Here is a 25,933-nt window from a genome sequence, read left to right on the forward strand (position 1 = left end):
TCCGTCTCTCTCCCGTGTGTCTCTCTCTCCTCACCCTTTCTCCCTCTCCATTTCTCTCTCCAGATCTGTTCCCTCTACCGTGGCCCTCTTCTTCAGCAGCCTCCTGTCTTCCTCCTGCGGTCCTTCCCTCCCAGTCTCTCTCACCTGTCTCCACACCCTCACCTCCTACCACCCCTCAGCATGTTCCCTGGAAGCTGAGGGTCTCTGGGGCTCAGTCCCGGTCTCTCTTTCTCTCTCTCTTTCTCTGTCTCCCCACCCCTTCCCCCCAGCGTGTTCCCGAGGGAGCTGAAGGAGGTGTTTGCATCTTGGCGGTTGCGTTGTGCAGAGCGGGGCCGGGAGGACATTGCTGACAGGCTGATCAGCGCCTCGCTCTTCCTGCGCTTCCTCTGCCCAGCCATCATGTCGCCCAGTCTGTTTGGGCTTATGCAGGAGTACCCAGATGAGCAGACCTCACGAACCCTCACCCTCATCGCCAAGGTCATCCAGAACCTGGCCAACTTTTCCAAGTGAGGGAGACTTCAGGAAGGGTGGGAATGAACTGTGGGCTTCTGGAGGGGTCTCCTGAGTCACCAGAGCATCTGTACCCCTGAGCAGGTTTACCTCAAAGGAAGACTTCCTAGGCTTCATGAACGAATTTCTGGAGCTGGAGTGGGGCTCCATGCAGCAGTTCTTGTATGAGATATCCAACCTGGACACACTGACCAACAGCAGCAGCTTTGAGGGCTACATAGACCTGGGCCGCGAGCTCTCCACACTCCATGCCCTGCTCTGGGAGGTGCTGCCCCAGCTCAGCAAGGTCAGTAGATGTGCCTCTGGCCTGCCTCCAGGTACTTAACCTCTCTGCACAGAACTCTTCCCACCTTGCTGTTCCCGGAAATGTCCACACCAGCTCCAGTACACTTCACAAAGCCTCTGTCTATGCCCACTGAGGCCCTTTTGGAACTGGGCATTTGCCCATCGGGTGACAGCCTTGTCCTTGCAGGAAGCCCTCCTGAAGCTGGGCCCGCTGCCCCGGCTCCTCAATGACATCAGCACAGCCCTGAGGAACCCTAACATCCAAAGGCAGCCGAGCCGCCAGAGTGAGCGGACTCGGCCTCAGCCCGTGGTGCTGCGAGGGCCATCAGCCGAGATGCAGGGCTACATGATGCGGGACCTCAATAGGTGAGCATCCTGCTCCCCTACTGCCGTGCTCTGGGAGCCTGGTCGTTCCTGGATGCTTCTTGCTGGGCCCTAGATGCATCTCTCTAAGCCTCAAAAGGGAAAAACTGCAAGTTCTTAGGGACAATGGTAAGGGTACAGGCAGTGGGAGGCTGAGAGCTCTTTAGAGCCAGAGAGGGAGAAATGCAGAGTCCAGAGGTCCTGAGGCTCCTCTGCTCCCAGCTTAGTTGAAGCCAAAGGAACTCTGATGTAGCTGACTTACTTTGTCCCTCTGCCAGCCCATGCTTGTCTGCAGGCTGCGGTTCAGCCATGTGGTATCAAAACACTCAGGTGTCTCTAAGTGACCTAACAACCCCTGCCCCCAGCCTACCACCTTACCCCAGGAGCTCCCCGTGACCCAGCATTCAGAGAAATAGCAGCTGGAGCTGAGTGGGCCCTGGAGCCTGGCATCCAGTTTGATGGGGGTGGGGCTGGGCCTCAGCGAGTATCCTTCATCTGTGATTACTCTGCTATTCCTCACCCATGTCTCCATCTACGACACCACACCTGTCCTGCCATTCCTCCCATCATCTCTCCACACCTCTCTCCTTCTCCTGTCTGTGCTTGCCCCTCTGCATCTCTCTCCAGCTCCATCGACCTTCAGTCCTTCATGGCTCGAGGCCTCAACAGGTGAGGGCTCTGTCCTCCCCACCCTCCCGTCCTGCTGCACTGACCTCCGCCCGCCTCTGCTCCTCTGCTCCTCAGGGCACCTCATCTCCTCCATACCTGCCCAGAGCGGCCCTTACTCCTCTCTTGCTGCCCCCACCTCCTTTTCCAGGCCTTACCCCCTCCTAGGCCTTGTCCTCCCTCCTCCCCTACCTCCCCTCCTCCAGCTTTCCCTGCCATCCTCCGTGCCTGCCTCTTCAGGGCTGCCACCACCAGCGCTCAGCCCTTCCCTGTGGGTCCCACTTCTCACCAGACCACAGGCTCAGGTGCCAGTAGTCCTGGTCTTAGTTCTGCCTGTGTGTCCTCCTTCCCTTCCAACAGCTCTATGGACATGGCTCGCCTCCCCTCCCCAACCAAGGAAAAGCCACCCCCACCGCCACCCGGTGGGGGTAAAGACCTGTTCTATGTGAGCCGGCCGCCACTGGCCCGGTCATCCCCAGCGTACTGCACAAGCAGCTCGGACATCACAGAGCCAGAGCAGAAGATGCTGAGTGTTAACAAGAGCGTGTCCATGCTGGACCTTCAGGGCGATGGGCCTGGGGGCCGCCTTAACAGTAGCAGTGTTTCCAACCTGGCAGCTGTCGGGGACCTGTTGCACTCAAGCCAGGCCTCACTGACAGCAGCCTTAGGGCTGCGGCCTGCACCTGCCGGGCGCCTCTCCCAAGGGAGTGGCTCTTCCATCACAGCAGCTGGCATGCGCCTCAGCCAGATGGGTGTCACCACGGATGGTGTCCCTGCCCAGCAACTGCGCATTCCCCTTTCCTTCCAGAACCCTCTCTTCCACATGGCTGCTGATGGGCCAGGGCCCCCAGGGGGCCACGGAGGGGGCAGTGGTCATGGTCCACCTTCCTCACATCACCACCACCACCACCATCACCACCATCGAGGTGGAGAGCCCCCAGGGGACACCTTTGCCCCATTCCATGGCTATAGCAAGAGCGAGGACCTCTCCTCAGGGGTCCCTAAGCCCCCTGCCGCCTCCATCCTTCACAGCCACAGCTACAGTGATGAGTTTGGACCCTCTGGTACTGATTTCACCCGTCGGCAGCTCTCACTTCAGGACAACCTTCAGCATATGCTGTCCCCTCCCCAGATCACCATCGGTCCCCAGAGGCCAGCTCCCTCTGGGCCCGGAGGTGGAAGTGGTGGGGGCAGTGGTGGGGGTGGTGGGGGCCAGCCGCCTCCCTTGCAGAGGGGCAAGTCTCAACAGTTGACAGTGAGTGCTGCCCAGAAACCCCGGCCATCCAGCGGGAACCTTCTGCAGTCCCCGGAGCCAAGTTATGGTCCTGCCCGTCCACGGCAACAGAGCCTCAGCAAAGAGGGCAGCATTGGGGGCAGCGGGGGCAGCGGTGGCGGAGGGGGTGGGGGGCTCAAGCCCTCCATCACCAAGCAGGTAGGTGAGGGTAGGAGGAGGTAGGTGGGTGAAGAGCAGCAAGGGAAGGAAGTGGGGGCAGGAAGTGGGTGGAACAGTGTAGTCTGGTGCCACAATCTTCTCACCTCCTCTGTTCACTAAACAAATACGTAGCGTTTGGCCTGTATTCTCAGCATTCAGGAGGCAAGAGGATTACAAGTTTAAGGCCAGCCAGGGCTAGGTAGTGATATTCTGTCTCTAAACAAAAAACTTAGAAACGTTAAGAAGAGGGCCCTCGGCAATGTCCCATAGACTGTTCAGGTAGCAAGGATGTGTAGATGAATAGGTGAGGACTCACTCCCAAGGGAGTGTTCAGAGAGAAGGCTACTGCAGGGGAACAGGTCTGGGGTGTCATTTCTGTGTTTCCTCCTCTGAACACACCCCCTTTCCCACCTTTCCGCTGTCTGCCCCACCTTGCTTGTCTTAGCATTCCCAGACGCCATCCACGCTGAACCCCACGATGCCGGCCTCGGAACGAACTGTAGCCTGGGTCTCCAATATGCCTCACCTGTCAGCTGACATTGAGAGTGCGCACATTGAGCGGGAAGAGTACAAACTCAAGGAATACTCAAAATCGATGGATGAGAGTCGGCTGGACAGGGTACGCTGGCCTTGCCTTCTGAGTCTTGTTCCTCCTGTTAATGCCAGGGAAGGCCTTTAGTCCTTCCAAGGAAAAAACATCTGTGCTCAGATAGTTGGGTAAAAATGAAAGATAGGCAGACCTCTTTTACTAGTCTATTAGGGCCTTATGTTATCAGTCTATTGAAACCTGACCCAACTCTCTGGGTTATATACACTGTAGATCGGAGAGAACTGTTCTATTCAGGCTATAAGAAGGAGAATGGCTGCAGGATTAGGGCGTGTGCGAAGAACACTACCCAAGCTAGGCCTGGTAGCACAGGCCCGTGAACTGTTACTCAGACTAAGACAGGAGATGTCAAGTTCAAGGCCAGCTTGGGCAACTTAATGATACCCTGTTTCAAAATAAAAAGTAAAAATAAAGTCATGGAATATAGTTTGTGGTAGAATGTTTCCCTAGAATGTATGAGGCCCTGGATATCCGTTCTACTAGAGGGTTAAGCACTCATGCCCACGGCAATCATCATAGGCCACGAATTCCTCTCTCCTGTGTGTCTAGAATGGAACGCTTAGGGATGGGCCTTCACAGCATGGTAAAAGCTTCTCAGATTGCCTCTCTTGTCCATGCTTCAGGTGAGGAATCCTTGTGAGGAAGGCTCCAGTTTAGCACTAGACACCAGAGCTTTCAGGAGTGAAAATAAACTGGGAACATACACGTCCTGTAGCTAGTGGCTACCGAAATGATGCGTATATATTGTTGCAATTCGGGAACTAAAATCTTAGAGTTATTTAACTTTTAAATAGCTATGTGTAAGCTGGGGGTAGAGCTTAGTAGTGAGGCTTTGGGTTTGATCCCTAGCACTGAAAAAAATAAAACCTAAAAGAATTACATGTGACAGTTATATTAAGTAACAGGTAAATGAAGTAACTGGTCTGAGCTCTTCTGAACCTGGAATCCCAGACTCCTATTAATAGTCATATTCTCAGCCTGGGGTCCCCTTGATCTCCTGTCCGCAGGACAGGCCTGAGGAGGGAGTCATTTATGAGACAGCACCTGCCCCCACCTTACCCAGAGTCTCCCCGCCCCCATGTGCTCAATCTTGGTTTGGAACTACAGGCCCTTTGTCTTTCATTTCTAGATAATGCTTCTCATGTCGTGTCCAGTAGTCTTGCCAGGGTGCCCTATGGGGCTCCATATTCCCCATGCTTGTGTGAGGGCATGGCACACTTCTAAGATGTGGACTTTGACCTTGCTCCATCTTGAGGAAGCCTCAGTATCACATCAGGCTTTCTTAAAAACAGATCAAGTGTGTCCAACAGGCAGAGAAGGATCGGGTGCTCCTTGTGTCGTGGCATGGCTAAACAGACGGGGATGGGAACGGGCTGGTAAAGCCAGGGCAGGACGCTCCTCACAGTGCGGGGTCATGTGCCCGGCGGGCAGGTGAAGGAGTACGAGGAGGAGATTCACTCACTGAAGGAGAGGCTACACATGTCCAACCGGAAGCTGGAAGAGTATGAGCGGAGGCTGCTGTCTCAGGAAGAACAGACCAGCAAGATCCTGATGCAGTATCAAGCCCGCCTGGAGCAGAGTGAGAAGCGCCTGAGGCAGCAGCAGGTGGAAAAGGACTCCCAGATCAAGAGCATCATTGGCAGGTGAGGGGCGGCCCGGGGAGGGGTGGGAAGGGGTTGAGGCTGGAGGGAGATGGGAAAAGCCTGCTCCCTTACCAAGCCCTGGCATTGCTCACACACTAACTTCTGAAGTCCTGGGAGATATACCCATTACTGTTTTACATCACTGGACTTAGCTTGGGCCTAGACTCCCTATCAGTTTTTCTTAACCCCACCTCTGAGGGTCACCACAAAGCTAAGCAGTAGTCCCTAGCCACAGGAGCCCTTAACCATTCGCGTGTTCTTGGGCAGAGATCCTTCTCCAGCCATGGGAAGGGGTTCCATGAGAAAGGGGCTTTTGGTTTTTTTTCAAGACAGGGTTTCTCTGTGTAGCTTTTGGAGTCTGTCCTGGATCTCACTGTGTAGACCAGGCTGGACTCGAACTCACAGAGCTTCGCCTGGCTCTGCCTCCTGAGTGCTGGGATTAAAGGCGTGCGCCACCGCCGCCCGGCGAGAAAGGGGCTTTTAGCTTGTTTCTGCTCCGAAGGAACTGCCTCAACGGGCCACTCTAGCCAAAGCCAGTCCTGCTCTGATCTGCTGTACATGCTGTTTTTGAGTGAGACTTCATTAGAAGAAAATGGTTTCTCCATTCGAGACATTTGAATCCACTGCTAGGACTGAGATCTTATGAGCTAGGACACCTGAGAACAGTGGTTAGTTATGATGGCCCGGGGCACAGAAGTTAAATCATCTGCAAACACAAGGCCTCCAGGAGGGATGGCTGAGGTAGCTGGCTGCCAGGAGGCTTAGAGGCACAGAAATCTAGCTGGGCATAGTTGTGCACACTTTTCATCCAAGCTCTCCAGTGGATTTCTGAGTGTGAGGTCAGTCTGATCTACATAGAGACTTCAAGGACAGCCAGGGCTACGTAGAGAGACCTTGTCTCAAAACAAAACAAAAAACAAAAAAAAAATGACACAAATCTAACGTCAGGATCCAGGAGTACCCATGTCTGTAATCCCAGCATTTAGCAGGAGGATAACCTTGGCTACATAGTTCTGCATTCTGGGTTTGCTGGAAAAAAACATAGGGAGAAATCAAATCTACTTTTCTGGGTTGGAGAGATGACTCAGGTGGTTAAGAGGAAATACTGCTCCTGCAGAGGATCGGAGTTCAATTCCCAGCACCCACACCAGGTGTCTATAACTCCAGCTCCAGGAGCACCTGCATTCAGACACAGACACAGACACAGACACACACACACACACACACACACACACACACACACAGATACACATAGTTAAAAATAATAGAAATAGATTGGGCAGTGGTGGCGCACACCTTTAATCCCAGCATAGAAGCAGGTGGATCTCTGTGAGGTTTGAGACCAGTCTGGTCTACATAGTGAGTTCCAGGATAGCCAGGGCTACACAGAGAAACCCTGTCTTGTAAAACCAAAATAATAATAATAACAACAACAGTAGGAATAAGCTGGGTGTGATGGTGCATGCTTTTAATTCTATCACTGGTGAGGCAGAAGCAGGCAGATCTCTGAGTTTAAGGTCAGCCTTGTATACACTGTGAGTTTCAGGCCAGCCAAAGCTACACAGTGAGACTGTCCTGAAAAACCAATAAGTGAATAAATAAGTAAGTGTAAACAAGTCTTTAAAAAATCCCTCAGAAGGCAGGCATGAGGACCCCTGGGAGGAAGTGGAAAGCAAGATTCCCGGGTAACAGAGCATCTTTTGGGTCAAGAGGAATTCTGCAAGGAGGAGAAATCGTCCAAGGCTTTTCCAGAGTTGCAGGGGTTCCCCAGGGTCAAGAGTACTCCAGGTGGGCTCTGAGCCCGTGCCCGCCACTAACCCCACTGAAGCCCGTCCCTTCAGGCTGATGCTGGTGGAGGAGGAGCTGCGTCGGGACCACCCCGCCATGGCTGAGCCGCTGCCTGAACCCAAGAAGAGGCTGCTCGACGCTCAGGTGGAAATTACAATGTCATTTATCTTCTCCGTGTCCCATCCCCATCCATCCCACTGTCTCTGTGCACTCACGGCACCAGCCACCCCGGCCCACCACCATCTGTCTGCCGTGGTCCTGTCTGTCTACTGGCTGCTTCCTTCCTGCAGCCCCCAGTGATCCATCTCCATCCCATTGTCTGTGCCTCTGTCACACCTATGCCTCCTGTCCTGTCTTCCCACTCTTACCTGCATCAGGACCTTCCACCAGAGCCTCAGCCTCTCAGCGCCCCTGTCCCCAATGCCCTTGAACTCGTGCCTCTTACGAGGCCACTCCTGTCTGCTTCTTCAGCTCTTCTTGAGTCAGGAAGGCTGAAGTCCCACTGGATAGAGTGGAGCATGGATAATCGGAGCTGTACTTCTCCAGCTCTGTGTACCCTACAGACTCAGGGTTCTCTTGACTCCCCATTCTGACTCTTTGGTAGGTCCCATGTAGCCTCTTTTCTCTGACTCTTCAGATCCTAAGGTCTGTCCCAGAGGCCCCTTCCCATAATTCAAATTCGGCTTGCCTTTGGCCTCTGGTGTTCCCTGAACCTATGTCTAGCTCCCTGTCACCACCCTCTCTGCTCTCCAGCCAGCTTCCAGGCCCTCTGCACCCTTGCCCCTGCTCTTTCCTATCCATACTCCTCCTCCCTCTGCTCTGACCACCAGGACTCCCTGCCCCCTGCCACCAAGCCTCCTGACCCCATGACCCCACTCTCTCCCCCTGCAGCTCCTCATCAGGTAATTCTCCTGGTTCCGCTTTGACCACGGGCGGAGGACACTGGGGGAGGTGACTCCGGACCACTGCAGGTTGGTGGTGAAGCCCACCCCTTCCACCTCTCTGCAGCCTCTCCCCTCTCACTGCTGCCCACCACACCCAGAGACCCTCCACAGACCCCACTCCCCGACACCTCCTGCACAGACAGACCCCTTCCCAATGTACAGCCAGAGCGTACCTGCCAACACCCACACACCCTTGACGCCTCATCACTACCAAATTGGACTCTTACAACGACCAAGCACATTTACAGGTTCCCCGCTTCTCTCCAAACTGGCCAGCCCCACAGGCACCTCCTGACAACACCCTCCCTTTCCTCTACCTATCCAGTGTCTGTCTGTCACCCCCCATTTCACCAGAGTGTCCTTGGAAGTTGGGAAGTTGGGTGGGTGTAACGGGGTGGAGGGGTATTGGGCTGGGGCCAGGCTAGGGGCTGTGCTGACTCCAGCAGGTAGGTTGGGGTCTCCTCTTCCTTTCCTAACTCCTGCCCTCCTGCTCTCTGCCTCTGCTTTCTCCCTTGTGAGGCGGAAGGGACCTGAGGCTTCCCGTAGTTACTACTGGGTGGAAGTTGGGAGTGGGTAGTTAATTCAGGGCGACACTAAGGACCCTGGAAAAGATGCTGTTAAGATGTCCTGACAGGTGAACAGAGTGGATGGCATATGACAAGCAAGACAAAGAGTCTTGGACAGATGTCAGGCTGGACTTTTTCATGTGGCCTGTAACTTAGAAGAGGAGAAACAGCTTCCTAGAATGTAGTCAAGGGCCTAGTAGCCATATTTAGGTTCAGGCAGGGACACTAGGAACAGCATGTTAAACAACCTCTCTTGTCAGAGCTCAAGTTCCTGAGTTGCTAATGCCACTCATTTCCCTCTCCTGCCACCCAGTAGTCTTTAGGACACACAATCCTACCTGAAAGCCAGCAGCTGGCAAACTGTCAGGCACACCTCAGTCCTGAGACACGTTTCTGTGGGACTGATTTGTGGTGGGCAGTGGCTCCTCACACTGTCATTTTAACTCTCTGCCTGCCCAGGCTCTGTCAAAGTAGTTAGTGATCTGTAAACAAATGCTGAAAGACACCAGGGAACCTCACCATTTAAAGGACTCCAGCAGTGAACTCCTTTGTAAAATGAATAATAGCACCCTAATTTATCCAGCTTCTAAATTTGGGACCATGAGGGCGTAGGGGGCATGCCCATGTGTCGTCATGAGCAGACAGGCAGAGTGGAGGGAATCTGAGGGTTCCTTCCCCTGTTCTCTTCCTACATGTACTTAGGGCTCCTATTACGTATAATCTCCTCTCCCACTGACTGGCTGTGAGATACCCAGATAGTCAAGAGGGCAGCACTGACTAAGGTTATATTTTGGGTGGCCTTGTAACAGGTGAGTCTTTGGTTCGGATATGGAAGCCTTCCTTTCTTGTGTCCTTTGGAGATAGGGTCAGATACAGAGAGCTACATGCTGCTCTACCTGACGTTTTGTGGCTCAGACAGTATTTGTATATTTGTTCCAAACCATCTGTAGGCTTTGCTCCCCTGCAGCCCAGCAAGTAAAAAATAAAAATTAGTTTTGAGCTAGATTTTTAAAAGCCAAGTAAGTGTTGAGAAGTGTGGGGACTCGGGTGGTCTTCACTCCTAGCAGAGGCACAGAAGGTTGGGGGAGCAGGAACCAGGAAATGGGTCCCAGAGCCGTCAAAGGTCCTGAAAATAGGTATAGGAGTGACACAGGGTCTGCCACTCCAGCAGGAGGCCGGGGAGGGGACTGGAAAGGAAGGAGGGTGGGAAGGAATGGAACTGGGGCACAAGGGCTCTAAACCAGTGGTTCTCAACATATGGGACGTGACCCATTTCACAGGGGTCGAAAACCAGATATTTATGATTCATAACAGTGGCAAAATTAGGAAGTAGCAACAAAATAATTTCATGGTTGGGGGTGTCACATGAGGAACTGTGTTAAAGGGTCTCAGGTCAGGAAGGTTGAGGACCTCTGCTCTAAACCTTTCAGTCATTCCTACCAAGTGTGAGAGGAGCCTTCCTACAAGATGTCCCTCCACATCACTTCCCTGATCCCCTTCCTGTTTCCAGTACAGTTAAACCTCTCTAATTTGGGATGCTAAATTTGAGAGGTCCACTCTTGAGTAACTGATAAACTGAGTGACAGTGTCTATTTAGTGAATACCTGTCTTCAAAGCACAGTAAGTAAAACTCTAAACGAGGCTGCTACACAGGCCTTCAGGGAGCATAGTGAAATCAAGTCTGTTTGCTGGTGTAGGTTAAGTCCCCGCCCACAGACACATTCCCACCCATTGCTTAGCACACCCTTTCTTCCCAGAGAAAGGAAAACTCAAGGCCTGGTTTTGTTCAAATTATGAACAAACTTCCAGATCTGTGGGGGTTTGGATTAATGAGGTTTTACTGTATTGCCTCCTCTGGTTCCTCAGTGTGAAGTTCCTGCCTGGGTGGAGGGTGCTGGGAGGGGGTTTCACGGTTCCATGGACGGGGCTGGGGGATGGAAGTGGGAGTCATGTCAGAGGGAAGGTGAGAGCTAGCTGCTTTTGAGCTGGTTTTCTGGTGTGAGTTCTCCCCCTGCTCCCCCAGAAGCCCTGGAGGTGAGAAACAAAACAGAGAGGGTGGACATGGCTGTGGAGTGGGCTGTGGGTGAGAGCACTGCTTGGGGCTGGCATCCCTGCCCCGCGAAGCGTCTCAATAAGTCCGCGCTCTCCTCTTTGGTGTCTTGCAGGAGAGGCAGCTTCCCCCCTTGGGTCCAACAAACCCGCGTGTGACGCTGGCCCCACCTTGGAACGGCCTGGCCCCCCCAGCCCCACCTCCCCCACCCCGGCTGCAGATCACAGAGAACGGCGAGTTCCGGAACACCGCAGACCACTAGCCCACCCAGCATCACAGACCTCCGTCCTTGTGCACCCCACCCCGGAACATCACCACCCACCAGGACTGGACATCACCGAGGGACAGCAGGATTGCCTCCCTTAGTGCCTCCTCGAGGCGCCCATCCGCCACCTCCACTGCACCATTTCTAGGAGGGAGAGTGGGACCCTGAGCTGCCCTCTTCACCCCCAGGGACCCTCACCCCAGGACACCACCTACCCACAGACCCCTTCACTCCGGGGTGCTATCCCCACCCTCTGCCTCATAGTTCCCCTGAGCACTGGGGGACAGACCCTCACCCCCACACTGGGGGTGAGGCACCTCCAAACTTTCAACTTCAGGGTGATTTTTTAGCAGTAACCAGAGCTGACAATCTAACTCCCCTCCACCACCCCATTTTGGCCTCCCCTGTCCCCCTTGTTATGGGGAGGGGACCCCGGGTGAGGGGGCCCTATTACCCCTTGATTTCTCAGGAGCGTCTGGGGGGGCTCAGCACGCACAAACTCCTCCTCTTCTTTCCACTCTTACATTTACTTTCCCCACCCAGAACCCAGATGGGGTGGAGGGGGCCACCGGGGCAGGGAGGGGGCGGCAAGGGGGGAATGGGAGTTGCCTCCCCTTCTTCCCACACCTGATCTGCTCTTGGCTGGTCCCAGAGCGGGGTGAGGGGGCTTATGCCCCCCCCTCCCCCAGTGTGTTGGGTGGGGTGGAATTGAGGTTCGGATGAGGGGTTAGGGTTTAGGAGGCCATGTGTGTTGGGTTGTGGAGGACAGACTAGCTGACCTGCCTTACCCTGACATACAGCCAGCCCCTACCCTTCCCTCTTTTGTCTCTACTCCCATGGGGAGGGGGAACTTACTCTAGGAAAAGCCATGTCTCTCTCCCCCAGGGTGGGGGACCTGTGTTGGAGGATGGGTGTTTGGGGGCCTCCTTCCATGACTCTGTCCCCTGGGGGAGGTAGGACAGGGCTGGGCTTCCCTCTCACCCTCCCCCCTCACCCAGTCTCCCTCCCTCCCGCCAGCTCCACGATTTTTCGGTGTTTCTCTGTACATAGCTCTCTGGCGGGATAGGGGAGGTAGGATGGATGGGGTTTGGGGTGGGTAGGCCATGGAAGGGAGAAATCCCTCCTGGGTACCCCCTCTTCTCTGACTGCTGTCCCCTACCCAGCCTTGTCTCTAACCCCTTCTTGCGTTTGGTATTGAGAATTCCTCCCAGACTCCAGACTCGACCTTTTGTATGGACAGCTCTCCTTCAATCTTACCCCTCTACACACATCCACCCAGCCGGGGCCAAATTTATACTTATATAAAAGTTGTAAATATGTGAAATTTTATCCCGTTCCCTTTCCTCTGCTTACCCCACTTCAGGCCCTACCCTCGTACCTCCCCCCTCCTCTTTGGCTGTTGTAATTATCTGGGGTTTGTACTGTACATAACGGGCTGGGGGCTGGGAGGCGACCCCTCTGTACAGAGCTTCCTGGCTCCCTAGCCCCACCCCTCACTTCTCTCCCCACCCACCTACCTTAAGAGTGCGAAGACCTTCTTGGTACTCATTTTTCTTTGTTTACTCGTTCTCTTTACCGCCCCTACTCCTAGCCCCGCCCCCTTTCTCCCACTCCCAGCCCCATTTCCTTTTTTTCTGGAGTGTGTGGTGAAACAGAAAAATCATGTTTAATAAACGGAGATTGTTCTTTTATCGCTGGGTTGATTTTTTTTTTTAATTAAGTTTTGGTTTTTCGGGACAGGGTTTCTCTGTGTAACAGCTCTGGCTTTCCTGGAACTCGCGCTGTAGACCAGGCTGGCCTCGAACTCACAGAGATCCTCCTGCCTCTGCCTCCCCGAGCGCTGGGATTAAAGGCGTGCGCCACCTCGTCCAGCACTGGTCTGACTTTTTAGTCTGGAGTCCCGGGAACCACCTGAAGGGGTGACAGGAACTACTTTGGGGGAGAACGCGGCCAGTCTGCAAGCAGTACTACAGGGTCCCACCTAGTCAGGAGAACAGCATACACCGCAGCGTCCTCCGCACTCCACTCCCGCTCTCCACCCGCCGCAGCACTCAACCCGCAGGCGCAGAGGCTGCGCACGGGCCCAAGCGAACACACAGGCTTTGCAAAACTTTGCAATACCGGCTTTAATCGTGAGGACGCGCCTCTGGGAAAGGGAGGGAAAGAGTCGGGGTCCTTAGCGAGTGTACGCTCCAGACTTCCGGCCTGGCTGCCCCGCGTGCACACTAAGGACAGCAGCACCTACCTCGCGCGGCGGCGGAAGACCCCCACGGCGCCGCCGAGCCCGGCACGCCCCTCACCACCCCGCGGACCGGTACTCGACCTCCGCGGCTCCCCAGGCGACGCTCGGCGGCGCTCGGCAGCCGGCCGGCTCCCAGCCCCGCCCCCGGCCGCACAGCCAATAAGAAGGGGGCTTGTAGGCTCCCGTCCTTCCATTGGGTGCGGCCTGGCCCCGCCCCGCGCGCTTGGCCGCAGCGGCGTCCGGCGGAGCGGCGGCAGCTTCCGGCCGACCAGGCGCAGTGGAGGCTGAGCAGCGGCGAGGCGGTCTCGCGTGCGGTGGGGGCGTGTCGGCGGGAAGGCGCGTGGCGGGAGCTTGCGGAGCCGGCCCGCGTGAGCACGGTGAGGCGGGGCGGGCGGCGGCCGAGGGCGGCCCGAGCCGGCGGGGTGGGGCGCAGTCCCCTCCTCGGCTTCCGCAGGGCCTGCGGGTAAACACCCTGGCTGGTGTCCCGTCGGTTTTCTTGGTGGGCGGAACTAATGCACAGAAACTGTCACTGAAGAATTTTCGAGTGTCGGCGGGGGGCAGCTTGAGACGGGTCTCCCGTCCCGATCCGGTGTGACTCCGGGCTCCTTCCTCCGCAGCCTTCGTTCCGCACAGAGTCCTACTGTTCCCGACCCCCTGGGATTTCTCTTCCCGAGGTGGCCATGGATGCTTCGACTCTGCCCCCCACACCCTCTTCTCCGAGGTGCAGCCCAGCCCCCCGGACAATCCACATTGAGTTCCCTCATCATAGCTCTTCGCTGCTGGAATCCCTGAACCGCCACAGGCTGGAGGGGAAGTTCTGTGATGTGTCGCTCCTGGTTCAGGGCCGGGAACTTAGGGCTCACAAAGCGGTGTTGGCTGCTGCTTCTCCTTACTTCCATGACAAGCTGCTTTTGGGGGATGCGCCCCGACTCACTTTACCGAGTGTCATTGAGGCAGATGCCTTCGAGGGACTGCTGCAGCTCATTTACTCAGGGCGCCTCCGTCTGCCCCTGGATGCGCTCCCTGCCCATCTCCTTGTAGCCAGTGGCCTGCAGATGTGGCAGGTAGTAGATCAGTGCTCAGAGATTCTTCGAGAACTTGAAACCTCAGGTGGTGGGATATCAGCTGGTGGAGGAGCCTCCTACCACACACTTCTTTCCACAACATCTTCAGGAGGCTGGTGCATTCGCTCTTCCCCTTTCCAGAACCCAGCTCAGCCCTCTGCTTCTACAGAGAATTCTGCTTCTACTGAGAGCCCCATTGGAGGGGAGGCGAGTGAACTAGAAGAAGTGTTACAGATTCAGGTGAAAGAAGAAGAGGAGGAACAGGGGTCAGCAGCCCCACTCTTTCAGACTCCTCAACCTCAGAGAATATCAGGAGGGTTTTCCCAAGCTTGTGGATCACACCCACTGCCTACATCTGCTCTTCCCAGCAAGCCCCCAGAGGATGAGAGTTCAACCCTTGAGCCTCCTGCCCCTCCTGTACGAGCTCCCCAAGTCTTATATGTTAATCAGGAACCCCTTGAGTCTAAGGAGGAGACGTCAGGAGGTAGGACTCCGTCTGGAGGAGCGAAGGAGAAGACCAAAGCACTCTCTGGAGGGGACTCTGAGGGAAATGAGGAGCTAAGATACTTGCTGTCCTCAGGAGGAGGGGAAACATCTGGGGCAGGAGATCCATCCTGGAAACCAGTGGATCTTCATGGGAATGAAATCCTGTCAGGGGGTGGAGGACCTGGAGGATCAGGGCAAGCTGTGCATGGGCCTGTGAAGCTAGGAGGGACACCCCCTGCAGATGGAAAATGCTTTGGCTGCCTGTGTGGAAAACGGTTTGCAGTAAAGCCAAAACGAGACCGGCACATCATGTTGACCTTCAGCCTCCGCCCTTTTGGATGCGGCGTCTGTAATAAACGCTTCAAGTTGAAGCACCATCTGACTGAGCACATGAAGACCCATGCTAGAGCTCTGCATGCGTGTCCCCATTGTGGCCGTCGGTTTCGTGTCCATGCCTTTTACCTTCGCCACCGGGACTTATGCAAGGGCCAGGGCTGGGCCGCCGCCCACTGGACTTACAAATGACTGCTCATGCTCTGTACTGACTTCTAGGGCCAGGGCTGGGCCGCCGCCCACTGGACTTACAAATGACTGCTCATGCTCTGTACTGACTTCTAGGGTAAGACAGGGACTGCTGCTGATGGAGTCTTACCCTTCCCCACGTCAGTCCTGGACTGTGTAGGCATTCCAAGAGATTATATATGTTATGAACCCCTGACTCTTGGCTATGGGCCTCACCCTGGTGTACTTGGAAGTTCAGGTTTCTCAGTCCAGCTATTTGTTAAGCAGACTGTAGGAAAGTCATACTTTTGATCACGTAACCTAAATGACCCTTTTTGTGTTGTTAGCCAGTGAGGAAACCACTGACTTCCTACAGGTTAGTGGGAGAAGAGCTGGGACAAGATGACCCAGAAACTTTGACTTCATCTTCCCCAGGAGGTCAGGGAGCTGGTGTCCAGCTACGGATGTGTTTGATTCAGAGCTCAAGTAATTGCCACACTAAGCTCTGAGCGTCCTCCCCCACACTGTCAGCCGCTCTGTTTCTATACTTCTTTTTGCTCCTTCTTTCTAGAAGCTTTTTAGGTTGTACTTTGCTTTCTCACCAGTAGACACCTTCCCAAGTATCCTGTTAAAAATGTACTTGAGTATGCGACAAGTATGGTGGTGCACACACATTTAATCCCGCCACTTGGGAGGCAAGGGCAGACAGATCTCTGTGAGCTCCAGACCAACCCAGGTACCATAGTTATCCAACATGACAAGTTTCAGGCCAGTCAGGGCTACACAGTGAGACCTGGTCTTAAAAAAAAAAGTACTTGAGCACTTTAATGCATTGAGCATTTCATATGTGATTCCAAAGCCCCTAAGAGGCCCTTTCCTCAACAGCCTTTGCTCTTGTCTACCTTGGACTACCACTGACAACTTGCTTATGATCACAGTGACAAACGTGACCAGTGAACTCAGGAGATGGCAACTGATCTAAAATGCTCTCAGGGTAGCACCATTGCTCTCTGAGCAAATTGCCCTGTTTAGAAGGACTCAGGGTTGAGACCACACACGGTGAATTGTGCAGAATAACTGTATGGTGAGACCATACTGCCTCCTTTTCCATCCTGCCCACATTTGCTAGAAACAGCTCCTTTGTAGAGGTGGAGGGGTAGATACTAGAATGGAGGTGAAGGGAGATTTAAAGTCACTTCATTTCATTACTTAATAAACTCTTCCCTGAAATCTAAACTGACAGTAGCCTGGATTGAGTAATTTATGTGGAGGAGATAGATGTGAGAGCAGAGCTTCCAGAGAGGAGTGTGTTCCCTTTGCAGCAGTTATGTTGATGGAAGAATGGATGGTTTCCCAGATACATCTCCGAGAACGCTGTCCTAGACTCAGGCCTGCCCCACTGCTGAGGAACCTTGGGTAAGTTCTTTATGTTTCAGAGTCTGAGCTGCTTCCGTTTGTTTGAGACCTCACCTTGCTATCTCGCCAGACTGGCCTCAAACTCATGACCCTCCTTCCCCAGCCTGTTGAGTACTGGGATTACAAGGACATAACACCATGCCTGGTTTACGCCACTTTTTGAAAGGGTTTGGGTCTTACGTTATTTTCTGACATCTTGTATTATGCATGGTGTTGGATGGTACTTTGGTTTCGTCTACAGATCCTTAGAACAGGTTTTCCCTCACTCAAAAAGTGTCTCAGTGAACAAGAGCACTCACCGCCAAAACATGGAGACCTGAGCTCAGATCCCAGCACGCCCAGGAAAAGAGTCAGGTGTCAGGTGACAGGAGGGTTCAGTAGGTGCCTGCTGATGAGCCTGACGACATGAGTTTGCTCCCCAGAACCCACACAGTGGAAGGAGAGAACCAGCTTCTGCAAGTCGTCCTCAGACCTTTACACGCAAGCCATAGCACATGTGTGCACACACAAACACACAATTTAAAAAAGAAAAAGAAAAATGAGGTTTTTGTGGCTAAGCAGGTGAATTCTAGCTTGGATTGATCAAACTCTCAAAAGAGATGTGCCATGGTCTTCTGCCCTTGGTAAGGAGGGTACGTTGGGAAAGAAAGTAGTGAAGGTGTCTTGATTGACCGCAGTCCTACCCACCCACTTGGGTAGGTAGATTATATCAGATAGGTAGCTGTATTCCTTGATGTCTTGGTTCCTTGGGTTGCAAGCATTGAAAGGTGGCTCTGGATGACCTTACTAAAATGAGAGTTTATAGAAGAATGGGAAGTGGCTCCTGGATTGGAAGGAAGGCACTAAGGAGCCCTGCCTTTGGAAGAAGTTCTTTCAGAGCTCATGGAGCAAGAATCGCTGGGCAAAGACCTTGAGCTCACAACATGTTATTGGGAGTGGTTGGTTTAGAACCCAGAGTGTTCTTAAATTTGCTCTGTACCAGAGGCCTCCTGTGTGTGGCCCTCTTCCCTCTACTTCTGAGTGCTGAGATTATAGGGCACACTGCCACACCAGGGTCGTTCTTGGTGGTTTTGTTGTTGTTTGGGGTTTTTTGTTTGTTTTTAGTGTTGGGGATTGAATCAGACTCACACTTGGAATTATGTACCTCACAACTGAGCTATCAACCCAGCTGATTCTTGTTCTTGTGGCACTGGACTGAAAATAAACTTCTCAGGAGAGGATTGGGGATGTAAGTTAGTGGTAGATGGCTTGCCTAGCAAGTACAAAGGTTGGGTTTGAACTGAGGTCCACAAAATAAAAAAAAAATCTCAATCGAACTCTCAGGCTCATACACTCTGGCTAGAGCACCTTGAAAACACATCAGTGTGACTAGAATCTTCATAGAAAAAATTAAGTCCTGAGGTAGAAGAGGGAAGGGTGTGTACAGGTCAGCCTGTAACAGCAGAGGCCCACTGGAAACAGTCTCCACCTGTAACCTACCTTGGAAGCCTTAAAACCTCAGTATACATCGCACTTACCTGAGTATTCAGGAAACGTTGAGCCTGCCCTGGTACCACCATTCAGCCTGTCAATCTTGAGGTGGGGTCATTTCTGATCAAACTCCGTTTGTAGAGTAGGCTGGTCCAGAACCTATAGAGCTCTGGCCTCTGCCTCCTGAACACTGGGATTAAAGGCGTGGACCACCATGCATGGCCCTCTTTAATCTTTATAATACTTAGTTACCCTATGAGACAAACTGTTTTTAGACATTGCCTGGCACTACAATATTCTTGAAGCTTTGTTATTTGAATCTGATCTTTGTGTTCTGGACATATCTTTGCTGAGCACCTTCCCTCCCCTCAAGCAATCTTACTTGTTAGTTACTATATAAAAATTAAACTGGGCCGGGCGGTGGTGGCGCACGCCTTTAATCCCAGCACTCGGGAGGCAGAGCCAGGCGGATCTCTGTGAGTTCGAGGCCAGCCTGGGCTACCAAGTGAGTTCCAGGAAAGGCGCAAAGCTACACAGAGAAACCCTGTCTCGAAAAACCAAAAAAAAAAAAAAAAAAAAAAAAAAAAAAAATTAAACTGGGGCTGGAGAGGTAGCCCAGCAGTTAAAGAACACTTCCTGCTCTTCCAGAGGACCAGGTTCAATTCCCAGTACTCACATGATGGCTTGCAACTGCCTGTAACTCCAGTCCCAGGGGATCCAACTTCCTCTTCTGGCCTCCTAGGGGACCAGGCATGCACATGTAGACAAAACACTTATAAATAAATGAAATTTTAAAAATAAAAACATAACTACAGTTAGAGATTGAGATTGTTGTGCTGAGCTGAACATGGTGATGCAGGAGGAGCAGGAAATCAAAGTCAGCTTCAACTACATGGAGAGTTTACAGACAGCCTGGGTGGTATGACACTCTGTGTAAGACAATAAAGATAGAAAACAGATTGTTATGCCCAGATCCCTTTTCAAAACATTAGCACCCTGAGAGACAATTGCTTCCATGAATAGTAATCTGGATAGTATCCCTAATGTTCTTCACAGCAAAAATAAAGAGGTCAAGTGACCCTTACCATCTCGAATCCTTAACCATTGTTGGTATACAAGGTTTATATATTTAAACTCTCTGTGTGTGTGTGCGCACACATACAAAGAAGGCTCTGAATTTCCTTTCCCACTCTCCACTTAGGGCTCTGAGGCAGTCCACACTTTATTCGTGTGCTTCCCCAGTACTTCATGGCTGTAGTCATGATAGTGGCCTCAAGAACATAGGCTGGCCTCGAACTCAGAGATCCACCTGACTTTGCCTCCCAAGTGGTAGGATTAACAGAGTGCGCCACCACTGCCCAGAGGAAAGTAAGATTTTAATTGGGCCTGTTTATTACTTGGAATGGGTTTAAATAATTTTATAACATTTTTCTCCTGATACTTGCCTTTTTGGCATGTCATTACATTGTTAATTACCTCCAATTGAAGTTTGGATAGAAGTCCCTCTGTTACACAATTAAATGAACTGTGTGGAGCTGGGGATGTGGCTCTGATGTAGAGTACTTGCCTAGCACAGGCCAAGGGTTCTGTCCCAGCATCATAAACCAGTGTGGTGCTGCATACCTGTGATCCCAGCACTCCACATGTAGAGGCAGGAGGATCAGGAGTGAGTTTGAGACCAGCCTGGGCTACATGAGACCCTGTCTCAAAACTAAAGGCACTATGGAAATTTCTTTTGTATTGGAATCAAGATGCAAAAACAACGTAACTGAAGTACAGTTTGAGCTCAGAAAATACATCTGCCTGTCAGTGTGCCATGGAGACTCGGCTTTAATTTGATGGCACAGGGCATATAAGAGGCACCTTGATTCAGACAGCTCTGAGTGTAAATTTTCCATATAAGCACTCTTTTGCCTTATAATTTTAGGTTAAAGCCACCAAAAAACATTACCATATCTGTAGCAAAAGCTAATTTCTAGAGCCGTCAGTGTTTGATAATGGTAGTTACATCAGTTAAGTTTCTGTGGAGGAAGAGAACCGATGGGTATATGTATGCCTGTCCTCAGAGCCTTGAGGAATTGCCTTGAAGCTGTGGTAAGGGCACGTCTGCAGTGTGCAGGGCGGGCAGGCAGGATGCTTATGGCATCTTGAAGCAGAATTGTCCCTTTTCCAGGAAATCGCTTTGCTCTTACAGCCTTTGGCTAAGTAGCCAAGGATCACCCCCTCCATGGAGGGTAATCTGTATGTAGTCAAGGATCACCCTCTCCATGGAGGATAATCTGTGTATACAGCCAGTTGACTTTAGGCGTTAGCCTCAAGACAATGTTGCGGTGATATCTGGACCAGGGTGTAACTAAACAGCTGGGTACCACACACCTTGTCCAAGGTGACAGTTTTTGTTACAAGAGGCATGTCCAGCCTCTGCTCTGAGCTCAAGTCAGAATGAAGGTTCAGCACCCCTAAGTCTGCTGGCCCTCTGAGTGATAAGGAAAGCCAGAATATTCGGCTTCTCTTTTCTTTTTAAATGTTTTTCTTTTTTGTTACATTTGTTTATGTGTGTATGCACATGTGTGCACACACTGCTTGCATGTGGAGGTCAGGACAGCATGCAGAGTCAGCTCTCTCCTTGTGCATGTCAGTGCTGGAGCTCAGACTCAGGTTGTCCACCCCAGCAGCAAGCACCTTTGTCCACTGAGGTGCCTTGGTGGGCTCTCCCTGTGTCTCCAGGAGCCTTAGTCATAGCAGCTGTGCTGTATTGTACCTTCGTCCCCGTGCCAGGATGCATCACTTAAAGTGTGGACACACTAAAGGAAATGTGTTCTTTGGTGATCTTGCCATTGCACGAATGTTGCAGAGCGCTTTTGCAAACCTGAATGGTTTGTGGAATGTACCAGTATGAGAGCCTGTGTTGACTGAAGCATTTACATGGCACGTGGCTGTGACATATAAACATTGTGGAAACTATCTAGCGTTTGTTGGTTTGGTTGTCCCTAGAGTCCTGGCTGATCTTGGGATGGCCTTGAACTCCTGGTCCTCCACCGTGTGTGCTCCGGCTCATACCCATCCTCAGATGGTGTGGTCCTTTTCTTGTAGCTGTGACCAAATGCCTGCAAGAAGCCACCTGCAGGTTTATCTTTGGCTTACAGTTTGAGGAGACACAGTCCATTGTGCTGGGGCATCATGAGGCGGCTGAGAGAGGAGAGGTGGGTTCTGTGACTCCTCGTGCTCCACCCATACCAGGGGTGCTCTCCCATGTCAGGGACCTCCCTGGAGAGCCTCAGACAGTCCATAGGTTTGTTTCCTGTGACTCAAATCCTAATTGGTCTTAATAATAAAAACCCAGACTCAGATATCAGGGTGAAAGCTGAAAGATGAGAGAAGCAGAGTAGCAGCCACTAGAAACTTCTTACCTCTAGGGATCCTCAGACTCAAAGGATTGAGTTCCTGTCTCCTCACGCCTTATATTCCTCTCTCCACCCAGCCATATCACTTCCTGTCTCCTCCTCCCAAGTGCTGGGATCAAAGGCATGGATCACAAGTGCTGGGATTAGAGGTGTGTGCCACCGCTGCCTGGCCTCTAGTGGCTAGCTCTGCACTCTGATCTCTAGGCAAGCTTTATTTGTTAAAGCACAAACAAAATATCACCACAGTTTCCCAGGTGATTCTAAATCCCATCAGGTTGACTAGATTGTCACAGATGTGAAAGGAATTCTAGCATATTCCATGACACTGAGCCATTGAGACACTATGCTAAAGGAAATGGCCAACCACTGAGGGACAGGTGATTTTCTTTTGCAACTGGCATAGTGACAAATGTCTTTGAATGTGTGCAGCTCCACTTATGTGAAGAGCTGGGGGTTATGTAAACTCCTGGAGACTAAGTGGTGTGCATGCCAGCAGCTGGAGGGGAGTGTGAGGGCTGTTGGTTCGTAGATGTGTGGCTTCTGTTTGGGCAGAGGACAACGTTCTAGAGGTGGATGGATGGTAGTAATAATATCATAGCAGTGTGAACATGCTTAATGTCAAAACTGTACACAGAAAAATGGATAAAAATGGTAAACTTCATTAGCTGGAACTAAAAAAAAAAAAAAAAAGAGCCCCCAATGAATGAGTGGATGAAGGGATTGAACATCAGTGGCTGATACATCACAAAAAGACAAGCAGACATTATGTTCCACTTACAGAAAATGCCACCACCGCATATGAGTTAGTCTTACCAAAAATATCCACGTTGAATATAATGAAGCCTTGAGAGCTAACTGATGCACAGAAAATGTCTAGGGCAGGGAAGCATGTTCAGTCAACCAGTAAAGCTGAAACTAAGGACAGGCAGCTCAGCTTGACACACAAAAGTACTTTGCAAGAGGAGAAAGAATGGATTTAAAAGGATTTTAGTGGCGGGGCATGATGGCACACACCTTTGATCTCAGCACTCAGGAAGCAGGAGCAGGAGGACCTCGGAGTTACTGGCCAGCCCAGTCTACAAAGCAAACTCCAGGTTGGTGAGGGATGCATAATAAGAACCTGTCTCAAAAACAAGTAAGCACAGGAAAGAATTTTAATGGCTGTAGAGATGGTTCAGTGGGTAAAATGCTGTGTAAGTGTGAGGACCTGAGTTCAGGTCCCTAGCACTCATAAAAAGCTGCTTATGGCCTTTAATCCCAGTATTTGGGAGGTACAAACAGGATTCCCAGGGCTCACCAGCCTGACACTATTGATCAGTGAGTTCCAGTTTCAACAAGAGACCCAGATTGGGGGGCTCAGCAGGGAGAAGTGCTTATACACGGGTCTAATGACCTGCGTTTGGTTCCCTGATCCCACAAGGAGGCAGAAGAAAATCAACTCAGTCTTCCTTTTAAGAAAAAAATTAAAGTAGAGAGTCATAGAGGAAGACACCTAATGTCAGCCTCTGGCTTCTACACACACGCACACACACATATGCACATGTGTATACACACACACACAGGTAAGCATACCTTAACATACACTTGACAAACACATAGACACAAAACAGTAGAAATAAAGAGTTTTGAATTTTAAAATATAACCATTATGGATCATAGTTTAAGAAATGATTTTTTTCTTTTTTCCTGTGACACGGTCGTACCCTGAAGCCCAGGCTGGCTTTGAACTTGCCCAAGATCCTCCTGATTCACCCTCCCTAGTACTACAGTTACAGGCGTATACCACAGAGACCAGCACAAGTGTTTATTCTTTCTTTCTTTTTTTTATTTTTTGAGACAGAATATCCCAGGCTGGACTTGAGAGTGGAAATCTTCTTTCCTAGCTTCCTGAGAGTTGTAGTTGCAGATGTGAGTTGCCAAGCCCAGCTTTTAAAAGACTGTTTACAAAACCATGATATCAGAACAGGGACTTAGCTGAGTGGTAGAGAGTGCTTGCTGAGTACATCCAAAGCCAGCAAAAGTAAGTTTGAGCCTGGCCGCTGAAGATAAATAGTTCAGAGATGAGAAGGACATGTGGAGGCTGTGGTCTCTGGTTCCCCCATGGATGTCTGTGGAAGGAATCAGGGAGACAGTGAATGCCAGAGGTCCATCCACATCCAGGTTCAAGACGCTGTTAGATATCTTTCCTTAGCAGGGGTCTCCACGGGTGAGTGGGGAGGGGAAGCTGGTGCCTCATCTTCTGACAGCTGACAAAGCCTAACACTTCACATCGACAGGGGGTGCCGTTGGCTGGCCTGTGTTCTGCAGGTTACACACCGCCTCTCCAGCAGCACCACACTGGGCTGCTACCATTTCTTCCTGAGCTTGTATCCCATTAGCTGACAGAAACTATATAGTCATTTAACAGCGTAGTTCAGTCAGTTACGAGAGCTGGGAATGTGGCTCAGTGGTAGAACACTTGCCAAGGATTAGTTTCAATTCCCAGCCTAAAAAACAAAACACTTCCCGATTGTACACACCTGTAATCCTAGCATGTAAGAGGCTGAGGCAGGAAGATTGTGGGTTCTAGTCTAGCCTGGTCTACATGATGGGACAGTGCTTCAAAAGGGAAAGGGAGGTGGGTAAGGAGAAAGGAAGGAAGGTTAATTAAATGTTGCCAGAGTAGCAACAAAGAGGTGAAGAGGTACTCTTAGAATAGAGGGGGAATTCCCTAAAGGCCGTGGTTCAGATCTTATGGAAGAATATGGAGGGTAGAACATCACTGAGTTGTCCAGATGCCAAGAAAAGAGCCCCCAGGAGAAGTCAACCTGATGGGACCTCGAACTTGGGCTTCTGGCTTCCAACACTGTTAGGGAAAAGCTGGAGTGCTGGCACACGCAGAGATAGCCTGGTCTATCTCTGTGTGTGAGCAGAGAGCAGAGAGCAAGTTCCAGGCCAGCTAGGGCTACATAGTATAGTGAGATCTTGTCTCAAAAGAATTTTTACAAGAAGCACCTTGTCCATGATAACTGTGTTGCAGTACACTCCCCAACTAGCCAGTCATACTTCAAAGCCTTTAAGGGGAATTTTAGATCATGTTCTCTTGCATGAGATCAAAATCAGAGTGGTGTGGCAGCTCACACCCATGACTCCAGTAACTAAAGACCCAAGGCAAGAGGGTCACCTTAAATTTGAGGCCAAGCTGGGTGCTAGAGTGAGTTCCAAGTGAGCCTGGGCTGCACAGCAAGGTTGAGGCTCCCCCCAGCTGTGTGAGACCCTGCTCAAAACAACAACAAAATTGGTCCCAGAAAATGAACAATAAGGGTGAGGTTTGGGCATTGGGTTGATTGTGTTCTTGAACTGAATAGTGTTGCCCTCCTTGCTGATGAGAATCTGTGGGAAATGTAAAAGAAACTTACTCTTTTTCTCTAGCAAAGGGTTAAATAAGACAAAACTTTATTTAAAAAAATTATAAAGATGCTTGGCAGAAACGCAAATTCCAGGCCAGGTGTGGTGGCGCACACCTTTGATCCCAGCACTCGGGAGGAAGAGGCAGGCGGATCTCTGAGTTCAGACCAGCCTGGTCTACATATCAAGTTCCAGGATAACAAGGATTACATAGAGAGATCTTTCATTTTGTCTCAACCAAAATGAAAAGAAACTGAAATTCAAGCCGGGCGGTGGTGGCACACACCTTTAATCCCAGCACTTGGAAGGCAGAGGCAGGTGGATCTCTGTGAATTCGAGACCAGCCTGGTCTATAAAGTGAGTTCTGGGACAGCCAGAGCTGTTACACTGAGAAACCATGTCTTGGAAAACAAAAACAAACAAACAAACAACAACAACAAAAAAAAAAAGAAACTGAAATTCCTTCAGAGTCGGCACTTTGAAAGAAAAATAGATGTCCCAGTTGTGGTCAGCGCAGATAGCACACTGCTGTGTCACTTTAAGTCATCCAGTCGAGTGAAGGTATGAGGCGCAGAACCCTGCTGTGTTGGGAATAAGACCCCAGTGGGATCCGTTCCTGGCATGCTTGCCTGCTTGATTTGGCACAGCCATGCACGCCTCTGAAGAAGCAAAACTTCTTGCCCTGCCAGAATTCTCTAGATGGTGTGGTGTTTTGTTTTGAGCCCATGGACCCCAGTGCCGTTGCATTCAAGCCGCTCTGCTAAGGTAACAACTGAAGCTCGCCCATGCCGTGGGAGGCCATGTGGCTGGCTGCTTTGCCTCGCTGCTGTGGAGTGACGCTAGC

The 25,933-nt window shown here is 51.5% G+C and overlaps 2 protein-coding genes and 1 long non-coding RNA gene across 17 annotated transcripts in view; 2 read left to right on the plus strand and 1 right to left on the minus strand.

The window, feature by feature from the left end:
- The window catches only part of Syngap1 (synaptic Ras GTPase activating protein 1), a 31,584-nt gene extending 18,774 nt beyond the window's left edge, over nucleotides 1–12,810 (plus strand). For 6 of the 15 annotated variants that reach the window (XM_052744326.1, XM_052744321.1, XM_052744328.1 and 3 more), the window contains 9 exons: nucleotides 270–506; nucleotides 595–796; nucleotides 983–1,161; nucleotides 1,786–1,827; nucleotides 2,185–3,256; nucleotides 3,702–3,875; nucleotides 5,295–5,506; nucleotides 7,348–7,440; nucleotides 10,969–12,810. In XM_052744326.1, the coding sequence (XP_052600286.1) occupies nucleotides 270–506; nucleotides 595–796; nucleotides 983–1,161; nucleotides 1,786–1,827; nucleotides 2,185–3,256; nucleotides 3,702–3,875; nucleotides 5,295–5,506; nucleotides 7,348–7,440; nucleotides 10,969–11,116 (2,359 nt within the window). In that variant the 3' untranslated portion in view covers nucleotides 11,117–12,810. Of the gene's footprint in view, nucleotides 1–269; nucleotides 507–594; nucleotides 797–982; nucleotides 1,162–1,785; nucleotides 1,828–2,184; nucleotides 3,257–3,701; nucleotides 3,876–5,294; nucleotides 5,507–7,334; nucleotides 7,441–8,185; nucleotides 8,266–9,506; nucleotides 10,894–10,968 lie in introns of those variants that run through there. The other 9 variants (XR_008219756.1, XR_008219757.1, XM_052744318.1 and 6 more) reach the window with 9 other exon arrangements.
- On the minus strand, nucleotides 12,424–13,494 carry LOC128114389 (uncharacterized). Its single transcript, XR_008219758.1, has 2 exons — nucleotides 13,365–13,494; nucleotides 12,424–13,030 (listed from the first exon to the last, which is right to left on the minus strand). It is a non-coding gene; the product is annotated as an uncharacterized LOC128114389 (long non-coding RNA).
- A 129-nt stretch (nucleotides 13,495–13,623) lies between these two features.
- Nucleotides 13,624–16,652, plus strand: Zbtb9 (zinc finger and BTB domain containing 9). The gene is made up of 2 exons (XM_052744336.1): nucleotides 13,624–13,738; nucleotides 13,979–16,652. Exon 2 carries the CDS (start codon nucleotides 14,042–14,044, stop codon nucleotides 15,434–15,436), a length of 1,395 nt encoding a protein of 464 aa, XP_052600296.1. The 5' UTR covers nucleotides 13,624–13,738; nucleotides 13,979–14,041; the 3' UTR covers nucleotides 15,437–16,652.
- Nucleotides 16,653–25,933: the final 9,281 nt, after the last annotated feature.

This window comes from Peromyscus californicus, unplaced genomic scaffold, assembly GCF_007827085.1.
Source record: "Peromyscus californicus insignis strain IS unplaced genomic scaffold, ASM782708v3 Scaffold_19__1_contigs__length_69161282, whole genome shotgun sequence".
Lineage (NCBI taxonomy): Eukaryota > Metazoa > Chordata > Mammalia > Rodentia > Cricetidae > Peromyscus > Peromyscus californicus.